General features: G+C 52.2%; 1 protein-coding gene across 7 annotated transcripts in view; it reads right to left on the bottom strand.

The window, feature by feature from the left end:
- Positions 1-24367, bottom strand: part of frem1a (Fras1 related extracellular matrix 1a) — a 765391-nt gene that overhangs the window by 303270 nt on the left and 437754 nt on the right. For all 7 annotated transcript variants that reach the window (XM_072517132.1, XM_072517134.1, XM_072517136.1 and 4 more), the window contains one exon: positions 1802-1892. In XM_072517132.1, coding sequence (XP_072373233.1) covers positions 1802-1892 — 91 coding nt within the window. The remainder of the gene's footprint in view (positions 1-1801; positions 1893-24367) is intronic.

Below are 24367 nucleotides of genomic sequence, written 5' to 3'. Positions count from 1 at the left end.
GTATAACGGTACCTCCATAACTATAATTCTACCACGTTACCATGTTGTAGTATCAGGCCACCACCCCCGCCGGACTCTTTTTTAACAGGGGGTGAATGTGGTAGTCTGTGTAGAGGTATTACGGTACCTGGTAATGCTGGAACACCATTGGTAGATATTGTATGCTTCTTATTGGTCAAGCTGTATGGTAGCTCCGCCCTGCTAGGCGGGGTATAAGAGCCCGTGCCGCCCCAGCAGCCTTCATTCTGTACTGGAGCTGCTGGGGGAAACATCTACCTTATTAAAGCCTTCAGTTGGACTACAACCTCGCTTTAGTGGTCATTGATCATGCATCACTCCTTATAAATAAAGTTAACAAAAAAGGTTACTTGCTTATCTGTGCAGACCTTTAAAGAGAGAGGAGACCCTTTTCAGAACTGCCTGAAAATCCCTCTGTTTTGTCAGGCTCTTCTGCTCATGTGAACAGCATTTGGCAAAACAGCAAAGAGATCTGGCTCCTCCCATTAGTTACATAATCTGCACACCACTAAGGCAGTGCTTTTCAAACTTTTTACCCAGGTCCCACATTTGCCAATGGGCCAAACTTCAGGTACATTTGGCAAAACCATAACCCAAGAAATCACCTTTATACTGCTTGTTCCCGAATTAGGTTTCTTCTTTGTAGGCTGTTAACCATGGGCTCTGGAGCTCTACACAGAGCTAACACTAGCAGTGCTCTGTCCTGGATTTTACTGAGCAGCTCTCTCCAGTAGATTCAGTTGTGAGATCTTGTCCAGTAGGTACACTGCCTATTGGTGTCCCTGGCCGTCTCATACTTGTACAAAATTATTCATCTTCACGGTCCTCTTGCCTTGCTTGTCAACATCTAAAAATGGAAGAAGCTCTCCTCCGTGATTTGGCGTCAAACATACGTACATGGAGGGCGCCTGACATCAAGTGTATGTGCAGGGTGCATGACCTGCTTACTGCTGCCATTTCTGGCACACAGCCACAGCCGCCATTCTCACTAAAAATACCGGTAGCTGCCGTTAGATACTTCTCCCACAATTGGAACCACCGTGGGAATGTCACAAGCGATTGCTCCATGACCATCCCGACACCCGCCCGCGAGGGTTGTGACCCTCACTTTTAAAAACCCTGCACTAAGGTGTCCAATCACCTGCTTAGCTAGGACTAAGTACAGCACCTCATAAATTATCTACTCTCCAAGGAATCTCCAGCAATCAATGCAATATCTCATTAGCCATCTCTCTGTAAACAAGTAAATAATTAAAATCAATCATCATAAAACCTTTTATGACTCCTTAATTACATTGTTAGTAGACATACTGTCTGTATATATTTTAAACCAGGTTTTTAATAACATTACTGTCACAAATATAAGTATAATGGACGGGTTTCTCCGTCCCGCCGCAACAGATTTTTGCTATGGCACAATGTCGGGATTCCCCGTTTCGCCAGATGATCAATGGGGTTTCCTATTGCAGGGCATTTGTGACTTTGGCTCTGCACTTTCTATACTCATCTGGGCTATCTGCCGTGCTGAGTTCTCTGTCTAAGGCCTCTGTCCTGCATGAACATTCTATCACCAGCTGCCAAGTTTGCCCCTCCTTTAGCCAGGTTTCCGTTATAGCAATGACACCCTGCTGCCATGTGTCTTCCCGTGTTCTTAACCTTGTTTGTAATATTCCTTGCATTAAAGACCAACCACTAGTTCTTTGAATAGATTGATCCTACATTTGTATCAAACTGATCTGAATGGATGAAATACGTTTTTCCGAGAGTCATAAATTGTAAATACCTGTGTGAATGATCTGAGCATCGGAACACTGGATTCTTTCATCAATTTCTTCATGCTGTCTGTCAGAAACAGTTTCCCAGCATCAGACAGGCTCAATAGGGAAGGAGACAGATAATTAGACTTGAAGAATTCCTAGCATGAGACATTATACATCATTCAACAAGTTTCAAGCTCATTTGTTTCTGTTTATACAAACAGCAAATGTTGTTCTTCTCAAAAGCAAAACTAGGGGAAAGAAAGAGTTACAATTCACTCTGAAAAGTTGCACAACCAACATTTTATTTTCAATGACAGAAACTCAATTGACATAACTACATAAGTGTCAAGGCTATCCACCAGGTCAGAGGTTATGTATTCTGCAGTTAACATCAGGAATTCCCAAACCCCCTCCTTCACCTATAACCCACGAGGGAGGAATATGGTGGAACAGTGTCTATTGACCTGATGTGTGCAGCATGTGAACACTATCACCTCCAAGTTTCCCACTAAGTCATATACCATTCCTACCTGGATATATATCGCTCCTCCATCTTCAATAAACCCTGGCACTCTTCACCTAATAGTATTATGGGAGCATTTGCACTGCATGGATTGCTGTCGTTCAAGAAGAAAGTTCATCACCGCCTACTCAAGGACGAACAGAGATAGGCAATAAATACTGACTTTGCCAGTAATGCTCACACTGAGTTCACAGAAGCAGCCACACAGGAAGCGTTGGGAACGAAAGGTTTATTTACAGAGATATGAAAAGACTATGTACACAGATTTCAGATGAGACTACCGCTCCAGCCCACACTTGGGCCGGATATAGATACTCTGGTTTCATCTCCCGCTGATAAGGGGCTCCACCCCTCAGCCGGGAAGCTCATATTCCACAAGACACACGGGGAGGCTAATTGGCAGACCCCATAGGTACTGTGTGGGTTACAACACTCCTCCCCCCCGCCCCCCCCCCCCAAAAAGTCCGAAAACGCATCCGATCAAGGAGGAGGATATTTGCACCTCTTAGCTCATGGATGTCTCTCGGTAGCCGGCAGAGCAGGGCAAGGCGGAATGTAGCGAACTGGCAACTGCTGCTTCCTCATCGAACATCGCGGCAGCACCACTGTCAGCAGTTGGTTGTCGGGAGGCTCCCCATCGGAAATGTTGGGCAATGGAACCTTCGTTGCAGAGTCAGGATCTTCAGCATCCTGCATCTCAGTGTCGGCGCCTGGTTCATCCAAACGGGGATTGCAAATCACAAATCACCATGGAGATGTTAGAGGTGCCTTTTTGACTCACGGTCCTGCATACAGGCGCGGTCTGCTGAATGATAGTGTCAGGAACACACGTGCCGCGGTCTGCGAGGTTGCGCATATGGACCACCTGCTATAAATTGTCCAGGTGGGATATGCTTGCGAGGGCAACACACCCGCTACTCCTGCATCTTCCCACCAAGGTTGGACAGTGGCAGGCTCAGGTGAGTTAAAAAACGACGTCCCATGAAAGGTTCCGCTGGTGCCATACCGGTTGCGCCATGCGGTTCGGAGTGGTAATAGAGAAGGAAGCGTGCCAAACGGGTGTCAAGGGATCCCACAGTCTGCTTGTTCATGCCATGCTTGAACATCTGGCCGCTCTTTCGCCCAACCCATTCAAAGCAGGGTGATATGGGGCAGTAGTATGTGGCACACTCAGTTCATATGCAAGAAATTCACGAACTCCGAACCAGTAAATGGTGTTCCTATGTCAGAGTCCACTAATCCAAGGTTGCCATGGGTCCTAAAAGAGGGACTGAGTTTTTTGATCGTTGCTCTCAAGGTCGTTGACGACATCCTGTGGACATCCAACCATTTGCAGTGCGCGTCGATGAGAAGGAGAAACATGGACCCCTGAAAATGGCCTGCAGAATTGGCGTAGAGACATACACACAGCCTACCCAGCCACTCCCAGGGATGAAGTGGTGCTGCAGGTGGGAGCTCTGCTGCACCTGGCATTCTTTGCACTGTTGGGCAAGCCATTTAATCTGTGCGTTCAACCATGGCCACCATACATAACTTCGGGCGAGCATCTTCATCTTAGACGTGCTGGGGTCTCCATTATGGAGATCAGTCAAAATGGGGCCTTGCTCCTTGTGTGTCCCCAAAGGAGTAAACCGTCCCCCATGCTAAACTCAGCAAACTTCGAGATAAAAGCTTTCAGCTCACTGGGAAGGGGGCAATGCTGGGCCCCATACAATACAATATGATGAACCTTGGACAACAGGGGGTCACTCTGCATTCATGCATGTCGCGGTAACCGGCAATGTAGCCATAAAATGCATAGTAGCGATGATCTCATCAGCTCTGGGGGTGTCTGAGGCCTTGTCGGCAGTGGGAGCCAACACAATGCGTCAACGTTCGGGATCTCCATCCCAGGCTGGTGTTCCAACACATATTTGTACGCCGCCAATGAAGTGCCCATCATTGAATTCTGGCCAATGCTATAGGTGGGATAGCTCCTCTTTGAATACCCCAACAGCAGCTTGCGATCAGTCAATACCATTTAACAACGGCCGTAGACATATTGGTAAAACCTCTTTATGGCGAAAACCATGGTCATACCCTTCTTCGCTATCTGAGCATAATTGTGCTCAGTAGTAGCCAGTGTTCGGACGAACTGGCGAAAGTGATCGGATGCTCCTTACCAATGAGACAACGCAATGCCGATGCTGGATGACGAGACGTCACAGGTGACCAAGAGCAGTTTAGCGGGATCAAAGTGGAATAGCATCCGAGAATAAGTTGCTGCCTGTTTATCTCAGTGAACACAGCAGCCTTTGGCACCCACCGCGCCAACTCCTGGCTCTTTTTGAGTAAACTGTGCAGGGGGCCAATATAATTGCATGGTCCGAAATAAACTTCCCATTGGAATTTACGAGCCCCAGGTACGAAACGAAGCTCTATCGCGCCTCTTGATGCCCGCTATTTCTTCAACTGGGTGGAGGCCCTCCCGGTCTACGTGATAACCCAGATAGGTCACTTCTCGAGCATGAAAAATGCATTTTTCTCTGCAGAGGTGAACACCTGACTCCGCAAAGCGACAGAGCACCTTGTCCAGGTTATTCAGGTGGTCCCGCTTAGTCCTTCCTGTGGCCAAGACGTCGTCCAGATAGACTGCTACACACGGCACCCGCTGTAGAATATTCTCAGTCACGTGCTGGAAAATTGCGCGGGCCGACGACATACCAAAAGGCAACCTCGTATACTCATACAGTCCATTATGTGTGTTCACCATCAGGTACCGACGAGGCTCCGGGTCCAGCTCCAACTGGAAGTACGCGTGGCTCATATCAAGCTTGACAAAGTAGGACCTTAAAGGTAGCAATCTCAGGATTGTTACTAGTGCAACGAGCTAGTCAGAGTAGGATACTCTGGATAGATAGGATGAATGTGTGGCTCGAGAGATGGTGCAAGAGGGAGGGTTTCAAATTCCTGAGGCATTGGAACCGGTTCTGGGGGAGGTGGGACCAGTACAAACCGGACGGTCTGCATCTGGGCAGGACTGGAACCAATGTCCTGGACAGGGGGTGGTGGTGGGGGTGGGGGGGGGGGGGGGGTGGGGGGTGGGGGGTGGTTTGCTAGTGCTGTTGGGGAGGGTTTAAACTAATGTGGCAGGGGGATGGGAACTGATGCAGCAAGTCGGAGGGAAGTAAAACGGGGACAGAAACAAAAGGCAGTAAGGGGGAAAATGTAAGGCAGAGAAGCCATAGTGAAAAATCAAAAAGGGCGACAGTACAAAGTACAGTGACTGAGGGAAGCTCAGTGAATAGGCCCAGTAATACTGAAAGCAATAAAACGGGAAGCAAAAACATAAATGGAAAGCGAGGCAGCAGGTTGTTACATGAAGATATGGGTTCTACGATAAGGAAAATTAGGAGACAGGTTAAAAGGAAACATAACTTAGGAGAAGTTACTGATAGAGGTGTTAAGATTCAAAACAGAGGTATAAAAGCTAACATAAGGGTACTTTACCTGAATGCTCGTAGTATTTGGAATAAGGTAAATGAGTTGATGGCGCAAATCATCGTGAATGACTATGAGTTAGTGGCCATTACTGAAACATGGTTAAAGGATGAACAAGACTGAGTTAAATATCCAAGGGCATCAAACTGTTCGGAAGGACAGAGTGGATGGTAAAGGAGGTGGTGTCGCTCTGTTATTTAAGGATGACATCTGGGCTGTGTAGTGAGGGATGACATTGGTGCTTTGGAGGATAAGGTTGAATCTATTTGGGTGGAAATCAGGAATAGTAAGGCAAAAAAGTCATTGATAGGAGTAGTCTATAGACCATCAAATAGTAACATTATGGTGGGGTGGGCAATATACAAATAAATAACTGATGCATGTAGAAATGATACAGCAGTTATCATGGGGGATTCTAATCTACATGTCGATTGTTTTAATCAGGTTGGTCAAGGCAGCCTCGAGGAGTTTATAGAATGTATCTGCGATAGTTTCCAAGAACAGTATGTAATGGAACCTACAAGGGAACAAGCGATCCTAGATCTGGTCCTGTGTAATGAGACAGGATTGATTAATGATCTCATAGTTCGGAATCCTCTCGGAAGGAGCAATCACAAGATGGTGGAATTTAAAATACAGATGGAGGGTGAGAAGGTAAAATCTAACACTAGTGTTTTGTTATAGTTCGGAATCCTCTCGGAAGGAGCAATCACAAGATGGTGGAATTTAAAATACAGATGGAGGGTGAGAAGGTAAAATCTAACACTAGTGTTTTGTTTTTAAACAAAGGAGGTTACAATGGGACGAAAGAAGAGCTAGCTAAGGTAGACTGGGAGCAAAGACTTTATGGTGAAACTGTCGAGGAACAGTGGAGAACCTTCCAAGCGATTTTTCTGTGGTCAGCAAAAGTTTATACCAACAAAAAGGAAGGACGGTAGAAAGAGGGAAAATTGACCATGGATATCTAAGGAAATAAGGGAGAGTGTCGAATTGAAGGAAAAAGCATATAAAGTGGCAAAGATTAGTGGGAGACTAGAGGATTGGGAAATCTTTAGGGGGCAACAGAAAGCTAAAGAAGAGTAAGCTAGATTATGAGAATAAACTTGCTCAGAATTCAAAACAGATAGTAAAAGTTTCTACAAATATATAAAACAAAAAAGAGTGGCTAAGGTAAATATTGGTCCTTTAGAGGATGAGAAGGGAGATTTAGTAATGGGAGATGAGGAAATGGCTGAGGAACTGAACAGGTTTTTTGGGTCGGTCTTCACAGTGGAAGACACAAATAACATGCCAGTGACTGATGGAAATGAGGCTATGACAGGTGAGGACCTTGAGACGATTGTTTTTAAAAAAAATATTTTTATTCAATTTTAGCAGATTTTCAGAAAAAAAGCATAAAACACACAGGTCAATATCGTACACTTATATCGCGAATTCTCCCAATGTACAACCCCCCCCATGAAACAATAATAAACACATACCCGATACCCCCACCCCCCTCCCCCTCCTCTCCACCCCCTATCCCCCTCTGGGTTGCTGCTGCTGCTGACCACCTCCTGACGTTCCGCTAGAAAGTCTTGGAACAGTTGCCACCGCCTGAAGAACCCTTGCACAGATCCTCGCAAGGCAAACTTTACCCTCTCCAATTTAATGAACCCTGCCATGTCGCTGATCCAGGCTTCTACGATTGGGGGCTTTGCATCCTTCCACTGTAGCAGAATCCTCCGCCGGGCTACCAGGGACGCAAAGGCCAGAATACCGGCCTCTTTCGCCTCCTGCACTCCCGGCTCATCCGATACGCCAAATAATGCTAAGCCCCAGCTCAGCTTGACCCGGGTATTCACCTCCTTAGACACCGTCCTCGCAAAGCCCCTCCAAAACCCATCCAGCGCCGGACACGCCCAGAACATATGGGCGTGGTTTGCTGGGCTCCCCGAGCACCTCACACACCTGTCCTCTACCCCAAAAAACCTATTCAACCTCGCCCCTGTCATATGCGCTCTGTGAAGAACCTTAAATTGTATCAGGCGCAAGAGGAAGAAGAATTAACGCTACCCAGGGCATCAGCCCACAGACCCTCATCTATCTCCTCCCCAAGCTCCTCCTCTCATTTACCCTTTGGCTCCTCCACCGAGGTCTCCACCTCTTCCTGCATTTCCCGATAGACCGCCGAGACCTTGCCTTCTCAAACCCACACCCCCGAGAGCACCCTATCTTGAATCTTACGTGCTGGAAGCAGCGGAAATTCCCTCACCTGTCATCTCACGAACGCCCTCACCTGCGTGAACCTGAAGGCGTTTCCGGGGTGCAGCCCAAATTTCTCCTCCAGCGCCCCAAGACTCTCAAACGTCCCATCTATAAACAGGTCCCCCATTCTTTTAATTCCTGCCCGATGCCAGCTCAGAAACCCCACATCCATTCTCCCTGGGACAAACCGATGGTTCTCCCGGATCGGGGACCAAACCGAGGCCTGTACCTCACCCCTGTGGCGTCTCCACTGCCCCCAAATTTTCAGAGTCGCCGCCACCACTGGGCTCATGGTGTACCTTGCCGGCGGGAGCGGCAGCTGTACCGTCACCAGCGCTCTCAGACTCGTGCCCACACAGGACGCCATCTCCAGCCTCTTCCACGCCGCCCCCTCCACCTCCATTACCCACTTACGGATCATCGCCACATTGGCAGCCCAGTAGTACCCACATAGATTGGGCAATGCTAGCCCTCCTTTGTCCCTGCTACGCTCCAGAAACACCCTTTTTATCCTCAGGGTCTTATTCGTCCACACAAATCCCATGATGCTCCTGCTCACCCGTTTAAAAAAGGCCTTAGGCATCAGGATGGGAAGGCATAAAGAGGAACCTCGGAAGGACCGTCATTTTCACCGACTGCACTCTACCCGCCAACGACAGTGGCAAGATATCCCACCTTTTAAACTCCTCCATCTGCTCCACCAGCCGCGTCAAATTGAGCTTGTGCGGGGCCCCCCAACTCCTAGCCACCTGGATCCCCAGGTACCGAAAGCTCCTTTCCGCCCTCTTCAGCGGAAGCTCGTCTATCTCCCTTCCTTGGTCCTCTGGGTGTATCACAAAGAGCTCACTCTTCCCTACGTTAAGCTTATATCCGGAAAAATCCCTGAACTCCCTGAGGTTCCGCATAACCTCTGGCATCCCCTCCACTGGGTCCACCACATACAATAACAGGTCATCGGCATACAGTGACACCCGGTGTTCCTCTCCCCCACCGAGCCAGTCCCCTCCAGTTCCTGGACTTCCTCAGTGCCATGGCCAAAGGCTCAATTACAAATGCGAACAACAAGGGGGATAGGGGACACCCCTGCCTCGTTCCCCCGGTACAGCCGAAAGTATTCCGACTTCCGCCGGTTCATGGCCACTCCCACCACCGGGGCTTCATAAAGTAGCCGAACCCAACTGATGAACCCCTGCCTGAACCCAAACCTCCTCAGCACTTCCCAAAGATACTCCCATTCCACCCTATCGAAGGCCTTCTCCGCGTCCATAGCCACCACTACCTTTGCTTCCCCATCCATTGCAGACGTCATAATTACGTTGAGGAGCCTCTGCATATTGGTGTTCAGCTGCCTACCCTTCACAAATCCCATCTGGTCCTCGTGAATCACCCCCGGAACACAGTCCTCAATTCTGGTAGCCAACACCTTTGCCAACAACTCTGCGTCGACGTTGAAGAGCGAGATCGGCCTGTACGACCCACACTGTAATGGGTCCTTGTTCCGCTTCAGGATCAGCGATATCAACGCCCTGGACATTGTCGGGGGCAGGGCCCCCCCTCCCTCGTCTCATTGAAAGTCCTCACTAGTAGTGGGCCCAACAGGTCCATGTACTTCCGACAGAATTCCACCGAGAACCCATCCGGCCCCGGGGCGTTCCCTGCCTGCATGCTCCCCAACCCCTGAACTAGCTCCTCAAACCCAATCGGTGCCCCTACCCAACCACCTGCTCCTCCTCCACCCTCGGTAACATTAGCCGATCCAAAAATCGGCGCATCCCCCCCTCCCTGTCGGGGGCTCAGACCTATAAAGTTCCTCATAAAAGTCGCTGAATACCCCATTTATTCCCACCACACTCCGCACCGTGTTCCCCCCTCTATCCCTAACTCCCCCAATCTCCCTCGCTGCCTCCCGCTTCCGAAGCTGATGTGCCAACATCCGGCTCGCCTTCTCCCCATATTCGTACACCGCCCTTTGCATTTCCCTCCACTTCCTCCAGTTCCTGGACTCCCTCAGTGCCATGGCCAAAGGCTCAATTGCCAATGCGAACAACAAGGGGGATAGGGGACACCCCTGCCTCGTCCCCCGGTACAGCCAAAAGTATTCCGACCTCCGCAGGCTCATTGCCACACCCGCCACCGGGGCATCATAAAGTAGCCTAACCCAACTGATGAACCCCCTCCCTGAACCCAAACATCCTCAGCACTTCCCAAAGATACTCCCTCTCCTCCCTATCGAAGACCTTCTCCGCGTCCATAGCCGCCACTACCTCCGCTTCCCCCTCCATTGCAAGCATCATAATTACGTTGAGGAGCCTCTCGATATTAGTGTTCAGCTGCCTACCCTTCACAAATCCCGTCTGGTCCTTGTGAATCACCCCCGGGGCACAGTCCTCAATTCTGGTAGCCAGCACCTTTACCAACAAGTTCGCGTCGAAGTTGAGGAGCGAGATCGGCCTGTATGACCCACACTGGAATGGGTCCTTGTCCCGCTTCAGGATCAGCGAGATCAGCGCCTTGGACATTGTCGGGGGCAGGGCCCCCCCCCCCACCCCCCACCCCCCCCCCACCCCCCCCCCCCACCCCCCCCCCCACCCACCCCCCCCACCCCCCCCCCCCCCCCCCCCCCCCACCCACCCCCCCCACCCCCCCCCCCCCCCCCCCTCGCCTCATTGAAAGTCCTCACTCGTAGTGGGCACAACAGGTCCATATACTTCCGATAGAATTCCACCGAGAACCCATCCGGCCCCAGGGCCTTCCTGCCTGCATGCTCACCAAGCCCCTAACTAGCTCCTCCAGCCCAATCGGTGCCCCTGGCCCAACCACCTGCTCCTCCTCCACCCTTGGGAACCATAGCCGATCCAAAAATCGGAGCATCCCCCCCTCCCCCGTCGGGGGCTCAGGCCTCTCACATTCCTCATAAAAGTCGCTGAATACCCCATTTATTCCCACCACACTCCGCACCGTGTTCCCCCCTCTATCCCTAACTCCCCCAATCTCCCTCGCTGCCCCCCGCTTCCGAAGTTGATGTGCCAACATCCGGCTCGCCTTCTCCCCATATTCGTACGCCGCCCCTTGCGCTTTCCTCCACTGCACCTCTGCCTTCCTGGTAGTCAACAGGTCGAATTCGGCCTGGAGGCTTCGTCGCTAATTGAGTAATCCCTCCTTGGGGACCTCTGCATACCTCCTATCCACCCTTAATATCTCCCCCCACCAATCTCTCCCTCTCTCTCCTCTCCTTCCTCTCCTTATGGGCCCTAGTGGAGATTAGCTCTCCCCTGACCACCGCCTTGAGCGCCTCCCAGACCACCCCCACCTGCACCTCCCCATTGTCGTTAGCCTCTAAATATCTTTCAATGCACCCCCGGATCCGGCCGCTCACCTCCTCATCCGCCAACAGTCCCACATCGAGGCGTCACAGCGGGCACTGGTCCCTCTCCTCCCCCAACTCCAGCTCCATCCAATGGAGGGCATGATCTGAGATAGCTATGGCCGAATATTCCGTGCCCTTCACTCTCGGGATTAGTGCCCTACTCATAATGAAGAAATCTATCCGGGAGTAGGCTTTATGGACGTAGGAAAAAGAGGAAAATTCCCTGGCCACTGGCCTGGCAAACCTCCATTGGTCCACTCCCCCCATCTGGTCCATAAACCCCAAAGCACCTTGGCCGTCGCCGGCCTCTTACCCGTCCTGGACCTGGAGCGGTCCAATGCTGGGTCCAACACCGTGTTGAAGTCCCCTCCCATATCAAGCTCCCTGACTCCAGGTCCGGAATCCGACATGCGCCTCATGAATCCAGCATCATCCCAATTCAGGGCGTATACATTCACTAGTACCACCTGCACCCCCTGCAGCTTACCACTCACCATCACGTACCGACCTCCATTATCTGCCACGATGTTCAGCACCTCAAACAACACCCCCTTCCCCACCAAAATCGCCACACCTCGATTCTTCGCGTCCAACCCAGAGTGGAAAACCTGCCCTACCCACCCTAACCTGATCTGCCACCCTCAAATGTGTCTCCTGGAGCATAACCATATCTGCCTTCAGTCCATTCAGGTGCGCAAATACACGGGCCCTCTTGACCGGCCCGTTCAGGCCTCTCACATTCCAAGTTATCAGCCGGATCAGGGGGCTTTCCCCCCCCGCCCCCCCCCCGGCCCCCCCCACCGACCCGCCCCCCCCGGCCGACTAGCCATCTCCCTTTCTAGGCCAGCCACATGCCCGCACCTCCCGCACCCTCCATTCCCCCAGGCAGCGGACCCCCGCCCCGACTCGCTCTCCGAACTCCAGCTCCCCTTTGGCCAATACAGCAGCAACCCAGTTTCGCACCCCCCAGCTAGGTCCCCCTCTACCTGTATTTGCTCCCCCCATGGCACTCCCGTAAGTCAACTGACACCTGCTGACCCCGGCCTCTCCCGCCACTCCATCGACCCCCCCAGTGTGAGAATCTCTTCTCCCCCTCCTGGCAGTCAGCGTGCGCTCCTCTCCACCACCGCCCTTCCCCACCGGCCCCGCCCCCTTCCTTCCGTAGTGCGGGAAAAAGCCCACGCTTTCCACCAACCCTCTCTGGCGCAGCTCCCTTTTGAGGCCTTTTCTCAGCTTCCCCACCTCCGGCCTCCCCTTCCCCCTCCCCGCCGGAGGGGCCCCGTCCTTCCAATCACTGATGCCCACACTCTCACACAACCCCCACTTCGAACCATTTACCCAACCCCACCCAGCACCAAAGAAAACAGAATATCCCCCAAAACACAATAACCCCCCTCGACACCCCTCCCAACAAACCCTCAGTCCGTGTCCAACTTTTTGGCCTGTATAAAGGTCCACGCCTCCTCCGGCGTCTCAAAGTAATGGTGTCGGTCCTTAAAGGTGACCCACAATCGCGCCGGCTGCAGCATCCCGAATTTCACCCCTTCCGATGCAGAACCGCCTTAGCCTGGTTGTACCCGGCCCTCTTCTTGGCCACCTCCGCACTCCAGTCCTGATATATACGGATCTCTGCGTTCTCCCACCTGCTGCTCCGCTCCTTTTTAGCCCATCTCAGGACACACTCCCTGTTCACAAAGCGGTGGAACTGCACCATTACCGCTCGCGGCGGCTCGTTGGCCTCGGGCCTCCTCGCCAGGACCCGGTGAGCCCCATCCAGCTCCAGGGGTCTCAGGAAAGCTCCCGCGCCCATCAGCGTGTTCAGCATAGTAACCACGTATGCTCCAGCATCCAACCCCTCCACTCCCTCCGGGAGACCCAGAATCCGAAGGTTCTTCATCCTCGACCGATTCTGCATGTCTTCAAACGTTCCTTGCCACTTCTTGTGCAGTGCCTCGTGCGCCTCCACCTTCACCGCCAGGCCCAAGATCTCGTTCTCCGAGGTATTTTGCCACACCTCACGGATCACTGCCCCTTGGGCCTTCTGTGTCTCGACCAGCTTATCGATCGATGCCTTCAGGTCTGCAAAACAGCGCTTGAGGAACTCCTGCTGGTCTTGCGACCATAGCGCCCACGCTGCCTGGTCTCCACCCGCCGCCATCTTGGTTCTCGTCACTCGCACTTTCCGCTGCACCAAAATCACTTTTTTCACCGCTCCACTCCTGGTCCAATCCATACAGTGCTGGAGGAATCGTATTGTCGTCTTCCCACACTGGGAACCGTCAAACAAATGCCGCTGGGGCCCCTAAAAAGAGCCCAAAAGTCAGTTTCTGACGGGAGCTGCCGAACGTGCGACTTAGCTCAGCATAGCCGCAACCGGAAATTCTTGAGACGATTGTTGTCACTAAGGAGGTCGCAATGGGCAAGCCATGGGGCTAAAGGTAGTCAAGTCTCCTGGCCCTGATGGAATGCATTCCAGGGTACTAAAAGAGATGGCTAGGGAAATTGCAAATCCACTCGTGATAATTTACCAAAATTCACTAGGCTCTGAGGTGGTCCTGACGGATTGGAAATTAGTAAACATGACACCATGGTTAAAAAAGGAGGTAGGCAGCAAGTGGGTAATTATAGGCCAGTTAGTTTAACTGCGGTAGGAGGGAAGATGCTGGAATCTATCATCAAGGAAGAAATAGCGAGGCATCTGGATGGAAATTGTCCCATTGGACAGATGCAGCAATGTTCATAAAGGGCAGGTCGTGCCTAACTAATTTAGTGGAATTTTTTGACGACATTACCAGTGCGGTAGACAACAGGGAGCCAATGGATGTGGTATATCTGGATTTCCAGAAAGCTTTTGACAAGGTGCCACACAAAAGGTTGCTGCATAAGATAAAGATGCATGGTGTTAAGGGTAAAGTAGTAACATGGATGGAGGATTGGTTAATTAATAGAAAGCAAAGAGTGGGGATTAATTGGTGTTTCTCTGGTTGGCAATCAGTAGCTAGTGGTGTCCCTCAGGGATCAGTGTTAGGACCACAATTGTTCACAATTTTCATAGATGATTTGGAGTTGGGGACCAAGGGCAATGTGTCCAATTTTGCAGACGACATTAAGATGAGTGGTAACGCAAAAAGTGCAGAGGATATTTGAGGGGTGACCTGATAGAGGTCTACAAAATTATGAGGGGCATAGACAGAGTGGATAGTCAGAGGCTTTTCCCCAGGGTAGAGGGGTCAATTACTAGGGGGCATAGTTTTAAGGTACGAGGGGCAAGGTTTAGAGGAGATGAACGAGGCAAGTTTTTTTACACAGAGGGTAGTGGGTGCCTGGAACTCGCTGCCGGAGGGGGTGGTGGAAGCAGGGACGATCGTGACATTTAAGGGGCATCTTGACAAATACATGAATAGGATGGGAATAGAGGGATATGGACCTAGGGAGTGTAGAAGATTTTAGTTTAGACGGGCAGCATGGTCGGCAGGGGCTTGGAGGGCCGAAGGGCCTGTTCCTGTGCTGTACTTTTCTTTGTTCTTTTTGTTCTTTGTTTGATACTGGAAGTCTGCAGAGAGATCTGGATAGCTTAAGTGAATGGGCTAGGGTCTGGCAGATGGAATACAATGTTGACAAATGTGAGGTTATCCATTTTGGTAGGAATAACAGCAAAAGGGATGATTATTTAAATGATAAAATATTAAAACATGCTGCTGTGCAGAGAGACCTGGGTGTGCTAGTGCATGAATCACAAAAAGTTGGTTTAGACTTCCGATTGCGGCGATGCGGATCTAAGCCGCACATTTCGGCGGCTCCCTCTAGAACGGACATTTGGGCTCTCCAGAGGAGCCCCAATGGAAATTTTTCGACAACTTCCCGTGTGGGAAGGTGAGAGCAAGGTCCCCCTTCCATAGTATATGGAGTGGACCAGAAGTGGAGCGGTAAAAAAAGGGGCTTTGGAGCAGCGAAAGAAACGAGGGAGCAAAAACAAGATGGCGGAGGGCAGAGATCGAGCAGCATGGGGGCCGGAGCAGCAGGAGTTTCTCAGGTGCTGGGTGGAGGAGCTTAAGAAAGAGGTGCTGGCGCCACTGCTGACGGCGATCGAGGGGCTGAAGGAGACCCAGAAGGCCCAAGGGGTAGAGATCCGAGAGGTGCGGGAAAAAGCCACCGAGAACGAGGATGTGATCTTGGGCCTGGCAGTGAAGATGGAGGCGCACGAGGCGCTGCACAAGAGGTGGGCCGAAAGATTCGACGACCTGGAGAACAGGTTGAGGAGGAAGAATCTTCGGATTCTGGGTCTCCCTGAAGGGGTGGAGGGGGCCGATGCCGGGGCATATGTGAGCACGATGCTCCATTCGCTGATGGGTGCGGAGACCTCTCAGAGTCCCCTGGAGCTAGATGGGGCTCATCGGGTCCTGGCGAGGAGACCCGAGGCCAACGAGCCGCCAAGGGCGGTAGTGGTGAGGTTGCATCGTTTCGTGGACAGAGAATGTGTCTTGAGATGGGACAAGAAGGAACGGAGCAGCAGGTGGGAGAATACGGAGATCCGAATCTATCAGGACTGGAGTGCAGAGGTGGCAAAAAAGAAAGCTGGTTTTAATCGGGCCAAGGTGGTGCTACACAGGAAGGGGGTGAGATTCGGAATGCTGCAGCCAGCGCGATTGTGGGTCACATTTCAGGATTGACACCACTACTTTGAAACGCCTGAAGAGGCTTGGACCTTTATACAAACTGAAAAGTTGGACTCAAACTGAGGGTCTATGGTTGTGGGGGGGGAAGTCGGTTGTTTACAGGGTTTAAACTATGCGTAAGGAATGTTCCACGGGTGGGGCGATGGATGGGGATGGGGGAAGAGATCTGATGGGGAAACTGTGGGGAATGTGGGCGCCGGTGCTGTAGGGAGGGGAGGCCCGGGGATGGGGGAATTGGGATAAGGCCGCAACAGGAGCTGCGCCAGAGGGGGCGGGGCTGGCTCAGGAAAGCGCGGACTTTTTCCCGCGTTAGGGAAGGACGGAGGGGGGGGATAGAGGAGCGCACACCGATTGCTGGGGAGGAGGAGGAGGGGGGATTTCCACACGGGGGGGGGGTCAACGGGAAGGCGGGGGAAGCCGGGGTCAGCAGGTGTCAGCTGATTTACGGAAGTGTTATGGGGGGAGCAAAAGAGCTAGATATGGATCTAGCGGGGGGAGGGGGAAGGGGGGAGGGGGGGAGAGGGGGGGGAAACAGGGTTGCTGCTGCATTGGCCGACGGGGAACTGAAAACAGAAGAGGTGGTCGGGGCGGGGGTCCCCCGTCTGGGGGACTGGAGGGTGCGGGAGGCGCGGGCACGGGACTGGCCTAAAACAGGAGATGGCTAGTCGGCGGGGGGGTGGGGGCGGGGGCCCCCCCAATCCGGCTGATAACGTGGAATGTGAGGGGCCTGAATGGGCCGGTTAAGAGGGCCCGGGTGTTCGCGCACTTAAAGGGACTGAAGGCAGACGTGGTCATGCTTCAGGAGACACATTTGAAGCTGGCAGACCAGGTCAGGCTAAGAAAGGGATCGGTAGGACAGGTATTCCATTCGGGGCTGGATGCGAAGAATAGAGGGGTGGCAATACTGGTGGGGAAGCGGGTGTCGTTTGAGGCCAAGAATATAGTAGTGGACAATGGAGGTCGATACGTGATGGTGAGCGGTAGGCTGCAGGGTGAGTGGGTGGTATTGGTAAACGTATACGCCCCAAACTGGGACGATGCTGGATTTATGAAGCGCATGTTGGGGCGCATTCCGGACCTGGAGGTAGGAAGCTTGATAATGGGGGGAGGGGGGGGATTTCAACACGGTGTTGGACCCAGCATTAGATCGTTCCAGATCTAGGACGGGGAAGAGGCCGGCTGCGGCCAAGGTGCTTCGGGGGTTTATGGACCAGATGGGGGGAGTGGATCCATGGCGATTTGCCAGGCAGCTGGCCAGGGAATTTTCTTTTTTCTCCCATGTACACAAAGCCTACTCCCGGATAGACTTTTTTGTTCTGAGCAGGGCGCTGATCCCGAAGGTGGAGGGAGCGGAGTATTCGGCCATAGACATCTCAGACCACTCCCCGCACTGGGTGGAACTGGAGTTGGGAGAGGAGAGAGACCAACGCCCGCTGTGGCGTTTGGATGTGGGATTACTGGCAGATGAGGTGGTGTGCGGGAGGGTACGGGGGTGCATTGAAAGGTATTTGGAGGCCAACGACAACGGGGAGGTGCAGGTGGGGGTAGCATGGGAGGCGCTGAAGGCGGTGGTCAGGGGAGAGTTAATCTCCATCAGGGCTCACAGGGAGAAGAGAGAGGGCAGGGAAAGGGAGAGGTTAGTGGGGGAAATTTTACGGGTGGACGGGAGATATGCAGAGGCCCCTGAAGAGGGCCTACTCAGGGAGGGGCGAAGTCTCCAGACGGAATTTGACCTGTTGACCACAGGGAAGGCAGAGGCACAGTGGAGGAAAGCACAGGGGGCGACGTATGAGTATGGGGAGAAGGCGAGCCGGATGCTGGCACATCAGCTCCATAAGAGGATGGCAGCGAGGGAGATAGGTGGAATCAAGGATGGCTGGGGAACTATGATGCGGAGTGGGGTGAAAGTAAATGAGGCATTTAAGGCCTTCTATGAGGAGCTGTATAGATCTCAGCCCCCAGCTGGTGAGGACTTTCAATGAGGCAAGGGAGGGGGGACCCTGCCCCCGACAATGTCCGGGGCGATGATCTCTTTGATTCTGAAGCGGGATAAGGACCCACTGCAATGTGGGTCGTATAGGCCGATTTCGCTCCTTAATGTGGGTGCTAAGTTGCTGGCAAAAGTGCTGGCCACGAGGATCGAGGACTGTGTCCCGGGGGTGATTCACGAGGACCAGACGGGATTTGTAAAGGGCAGGCAGCCAAACACCAATGTGCGGAGGCTCCTAAATGTGATTATGATGCCATCGGTGGAGGGAGAGGCGGAGATAGTGGCAGCTATGGACGCAGAGAAGGCCTTTGACCGAGTAGAGTGGGAGTATCTCTGGGAAGTGTTGCGGAGGTTTGGGTTTGGGGAGGGGTTTATCAGTTGGGTTAAGCTCCTATATAGAGCCCCGATGGCGAGTGTGGTTACGAATCGGCGGAGGTCGGAGTATTTTCGGCTGTATCGAGGGACGAGGCAGGGGTGCCCCCTGCCCCCCCTGTTGATTGCATTAGCAATTGAACCTTTGGCCATGGCATTAAGGGAGTCCAGGAAATGGAGGGGGGTGGTCCGAGGGGGAGAGGAGCATCGAGTGTCGCTGTATGCAGACGACCTGTTGCTGTATGTGGCGGATCCAGTGGAGGGGATGGTGGAGGTCATGCGGATCCTAAGGGAGTTTGGGGACTTCTCGGGCTATAAGTTCAATGTAGGGAAAAGTGAGCTCTTCGTGGTGCATCCAGGGGACCAGGGAAGAGGGATAGACGACCTACCGTTGAGGAGGGCGGAAAGGAGCTTTCGGTACTTGGGGATCCAAGTACCTAGGAGTTGGGGGGCCCTGCATAAACTTAATTTGACGCGGCTGGTGGAGCAGATGGAGGAGGACTTCAAACGATGGGATATGTTGCCACTCTCGCTAGCGGGCAGGGTACAGTCGATTAAAATGATGGTCCTCCCGAGGTTTCTTTTTGTGTTCCAGTGCCTTCCTATTATGATCACCAAGGCCTTTTTTAAGAGGGTAGGCAGGAGCATCATGGGTTTTGTATGGGCAAACAAGACCCCGAGGGTAAGGAGGGGGTTTCTGGAGCGTACTAGGGACAGAGGAGGGCTGGCGTTGCCGAATCTGTGTGGCTACATTTGGGCAGCCAACGTGGCGATGATCCGTAGGTGGGTGATGGAGGGAGAGGGGGCGGCATGGAAGAGGTTTGAGATGGCGTCCTGCAAAGGAATGAGCCTGGGGGCGCTGGTGACGGCACCGCTGACGCTCTCGCCGACAAGGTACACCACGAGTCCGGTGGTGGCGGCAACGCTAAAGATCTGGGGGCAGTGGAGACGACACAGGGGTGCGATGGGAGCCTCAGTGTTGTCCCTGATCAGAGGTAACCATCGGTTTGTCCCAGGAAGGATGGCCGGGAGGTTTCAGAGCTCATATCGGGCAGGGATTCGAAGAATGGGGGACCTATTCATCGATGGGACGTTTGCGAGCCTAGGGGCGCTGGAGGAGAAGTTTGGGCTACCCCCCGGGAAACGCTTTCAGGTACATGCAAGTGAGGGCATTTGTGAGGCGACAGGTGAGGGAATTCCCGTTGCTCCCGGCACAGGGGATTCAGGACAGGGTGATTTTGGAAGTATGGGTCGGAGAGGGCAAGGTGTCGGCGATATAACTGGAGATGAAAGAAGAGGAGGAGGCTTTGGGAGAGGAGCTGAAGGGCAAATGGGAGAAGGAGTTGGAGGAGATTGAAGAGGGTCTGAGGGCTGATGCCCTAAGTAGGGTTAATTCCTCTTCCTCGTGTGCCAGGCTTAGCCTGATACAGTTTAAGGTTATTCACAAAGCGCATATGACAGGGGCGAGGTAGAGTAGGTTCTTTGGGGTGGAGGACAGATGTGGGAGGTGCTCAGGAAGCCCGGCGAATCACGCCCATATGTTCTGGTCGTGCCCGGCACTGGATGGGTTCTGGAGGGGTGTTGCGAGGACTATGTCTAAGGTGGTGAAAGTCCAGGTCAAGACAAGTTGGGGCTAGCACTATTTGGGGTGACGGATGAGCCGGGAGCGCAGGAGGCGAAAGAGGCCGGTATCCTGGCCTTTGCGTCCCTGGTAGCCCGGCGCAGGATCTTGCTATTGTGGAAAGACGTGGAGCCCCCCAGTGTGGAAGCCTGGATAAATGACATGGCAGGGTTCATCAAGCTGGAGAGGATAAAGTTTGCCTTGAGAGGGTCTGCGCAGGGGTTCTTCAGGCGGTGGCAACCGTTCCTAGACTATGACTGACCCCCGTTAGATGGGGGTCAGTCAGCAGCAGTAGCAACGCAGGGTGGGAGGGGGGGTGTCTCCTTCGGGGGGGTATATGGGTGGGCGGGGAAAGGGGTTTTCCTAGGGGCACTTGTGAAAGGACAAACATAAACATATGGGAAAGTCAATATGTGCGGGAGGAACCCATTGTACATGTTCTGTATTATGTTGGATTGATATGTTTATGTCTTGTTCTGTTACTTTTCTTTTCGTTTTTTGTTACGGGGTGGGGGGGTTTGAATGGTTGAAAATTTTTGTTGAAAATTTCTGAATAAACATATTTTTTAAAAAAAATAAATAAACATGAAACCTGAAAAAAAAAGTTGGTTTACAGGTGCAACAGGTGATTAAGAAGGTGAATGGAGTTGTGTCCTTCATTGCTGGAGGGATGGAGTTTAAGACTAGAGAGGTTATGCTGCAACTGTATAAGGTGTTAGTGAGGCCACACCTGGAGTATTGTGTTCAGTTTTGGTCTCTTTACCTGAGAAAGGGTGTACTGGCGCTCGAGGGCGTGCAGAGGAGATTCACTAGGTTAATCCCAGACCTGAAGGGGGGGGTTGGATTACGAGGAGAGGTTGAGTAGACTGGGCTTGTACTCATTGGAATTTAGAAGGATGCAGGGGGGATCTTATAGAAACATATAAAATTATGAAGGGAATAGATAGGATAGATGCGGGCAGGTTGTTTCCACTGGCGGGTGAACGCAGAACTAGGGGGCTAGCCTCAAAATAAGGGGATGTAGATTTAGGACAGTTTAGGAGGAACTTCTTCAACCAAAGGGTTGTGAATCTATGGAATTCCCTGCCCAGTGACGCAGTTGAAGCTCCTTCATTAAATGTTTTTAAGATAAAGATAGATAGTTTTTTGAAGAATAAAGGGATTAAGGGTTATGGTGTTCAGGCCGGAAAGTGGAGCGGAGTCCACAAAAGATCAGCCATGATCTCATTGAATGGCGGAGCAGGCTCGAAGGGCCAGATGGCATGCTCCTGCTCCTAGTTCTTATGTTCTTATTGGTGAATGAGTGACCCCTACCCAACTTGGCATTTTGGTGCTCTATCCCCTGGATACTGGTCCAGCCTCGAGGCCCTATTCACCTTCAATTTATAATCGCCGGAGGGCCAAACCATGCCATCGGGCTTCATGGAGGGGACAATTCGCACTGCCCAGTCCACAAACTTTACCGGCCCCAGATGATCCCTAGGTCTTCGGGCTGACTGAGCTCCCCCTCCACCTTAGTCAGCAACGCTTAGGGAACTGGACGAACACGAAAATATCTCGATTGCGCCGGAGGATACACGTTGAACTTTGCCATGGCACCGCAGATCATTTCCAGCCCGGTCTGGAAAACCACAGGGGTACTTTGCCAACAACACATTGAACCCTTCCCAGCCCATTCGGAAATCCTTCCGCCAATCAATGCTGAGACAATTTAACCAGCCATGGACTAGCAAACTGGGGCTGCCATGCACCACGATCAAAGGCAAACAAGCGGGACTGCTGACCATAGATCGCCATGGTTACCATGGTCTCTGCTATGGCCAGCAGGTCTCCAGTGTCCGTAGCCAACCAAGCCTCAGTGCCCCATAATGGCAAGAGTGGCACACCCATCCTGAGCCTCTCAAAGGTGTGCCTTCCATCAACTGAGATAGCAGTGCCTTTGTCTAACTCCACTAGCAACAGGTGGCCATTGACCCGAACAGTGACCCCAATGAGGGTGAATTTGGGCAACGTAGTTCAACTGCAAACAATTATCATTGGGCTCTTCCACAAAAAAGGTGCAAGACCGGGGCAGGTAGCCAGTTCTGGCAGAGCAGCAGGTGATGAACCATCCTGCGGTCGCCGCTCTCTGCGGCCTCTCCAACGGCACATCACAAAACACCCGGAGTCTTCCTCTTCCGCAATGGGGGAGCAGCTCTGCCTGGCCATCAGCATCCTAGGCCAATGGGCCGATCCCCAGAGGGCCACTGTCCTGGGCAGAGAACCGGGGTTACCCTGCCGATTGGGCACCGTGCTCCTGGGAGGGGCGTGCCCCAAGCTAAGGACTTTCATCTCTTATAATTCTTATATGCCCTGCTCTGCGCTCTCTCATGACAGGGTGATTTCCACAGTCCGTTTTCCACAGCCCATTTGAGGTCCAGCTGTGGCTCGGCGAGCAACTTCCACTGCGTCGCCGTGCTACTCACGCCACAGAACAATCTATCTCGCAACATTTCGGAGGGGGCAGCGCCATGTTCGCAGAATTTTGCAAGCTTCCTAAGGTACGCCAAGAATTCAGTTACGACTCCCCATGGGTCTTCTTGGCCGTATTGAAATGGAGCGCTGGACGATGGCCACGTCTTGAAGTTGTAATGGTCTGTCACTAGTGCAGCCAGATCTGTGAAGAATTTCAAATCCAGGGCGGTGGGCTATGTCAGGCTCTTGACCACACTAAAAGTGGGCACCCAACAGGCCGACAAGAGGACCGCAGTTTGGCACTTATCCCCGACAATGGCGTTGGCCAGAAACAAATAGCGTATCTGCTTGCCATATTGGGACCAATCTTCTATACCTGCAATGAATGAGTCTAGCTTCCCAAAGTGCAGCATCGTAAAGGCGAACCATCCTCCAGAGGTCCGCGCAGAGGTGGCCAGGCACAGCAAAAACGGTGCTGTCTGCAGCTCCATTGCCAGTATTGAGTTCACAGAAGCAGCCGCATGAGCAGCGTTAGGAATGAAAGGTTGATTTACAGAGATACAAAAAGACTATGTACACAGATTCCAGATGGCACTCCCACGCTGGCTCACACTCGGGCCGGGTTTGTATACTCTGGTTTCCTCTCGTGCTGATAATCCACTCCACAGGGGGGGGAAGCTCATACTCCACATGACTCATGGGGAGCCTAATTGGCCAGGCCCCATGTGGGAACCGTGTGGGTTATGCCAGCCCATATCCCAGCCCGTATGGGGCAGCGGGGTAGCACCGTGGTTAGCACAGTTGCTTCACAGCTCCAGGGTCCCAGGTTCGATTCCCGGCTTGGGTCACTGTCTGTGCGGAGTCTGCACGTTCTCCCAGTGTGCGCGTGGGTTTCCTCCGGGTGCTCCGGTTTCCTTCCACAGTCCAAAGGTGTGCAGGTTTGGTGGATTGACTATGCTAAATTGCCCTTAGTGTTCAAACAATATTAGGTGGGGTTTCGGGGATAGGGTGGAGGTGTGGGCTTGGGTGGGGTGCTCTTTCCAAGGGCCGGTGCAGACTCGATGGGCCAAATGGCCTCCTTCTGCACTGTAAATTCTATGATAGCCCAAGAAAGAATTCTTTAAAATCCTATTGAGTGCTGCCGTTTCTAAACAGACGAATACAACCTGTGAGATGGTACAGCTTGGAGTAAAGATCTAAAATATCTATTGCTAATGTGCTGTACTGCAGCTATATATGGAGGTGAAGTGGTCTGTATGTTAACGCAAAATCTTCTCAGCTGCCCTTTGTACACCACACGTGACTTTCTATGACATTGAAGTCAATGACAGAGGTGTTGATTTACTGAGAGTTCATTTTGTAATATTGACATAGATGGGTTTATCCCCTATTTGTTCAATGATGAGTGCAAAAGGTCATGCCAGGAGCAGCACTAGGCATACTGAAAACAAGGTGTCAACCTGGTGAAGCTGTGACATGGGACTACCTGCATGCCAAACAACATAAACTGCAAGTGATAGAGAGAGCTAAACAATTCCAAATTCTGCAGCCTTGTCCCATCCAGTCATGAATGATGATAAAGAATTGAGCAAGTCACTGGAGGAGGAGGCTCTATAAATATCCCCTTCACAACTCCAGGGACCCGCGTTCGATTCCGGCATCATGCAACTGTCCTGTTGAGTTTGCACTTTCTCTCCGCGTCTGTGTGGGTTTTTCCAGATGATCCGGTTTCCTCCCACAATCCAAAGAATTGCAGGTTAGGCGGATTAGCCATTCTAAATTGCCCCTTAAGTGTCCAAAAGGGTTAGGTTGCTCTTTCCAAGCGTCAGTGCAGACTCGATGGACTGAAAGGCCTTCTT

Source organism: Scyliorhinus torazame, chromosome 9 (genome assembly GCF_047496885.1).
Source record: "Scyliorhinus torazame isolate Kashiwa2021f chromosome 9, sScyTor2.1, whole genome shotgun sequence".
NCBI classification, from domain to species: Eukaryota; Metazoa; Chordata; class Chondrichthyes; order Carcharhiniformes; family Scyliorhinidae; genus Scyliorhinus; species Scyliorhinus torazame.
Note: the sequence above shows the minus strand (reverse complement) of the source record. Positions and strands in the feature narration are given on the sequence as shown.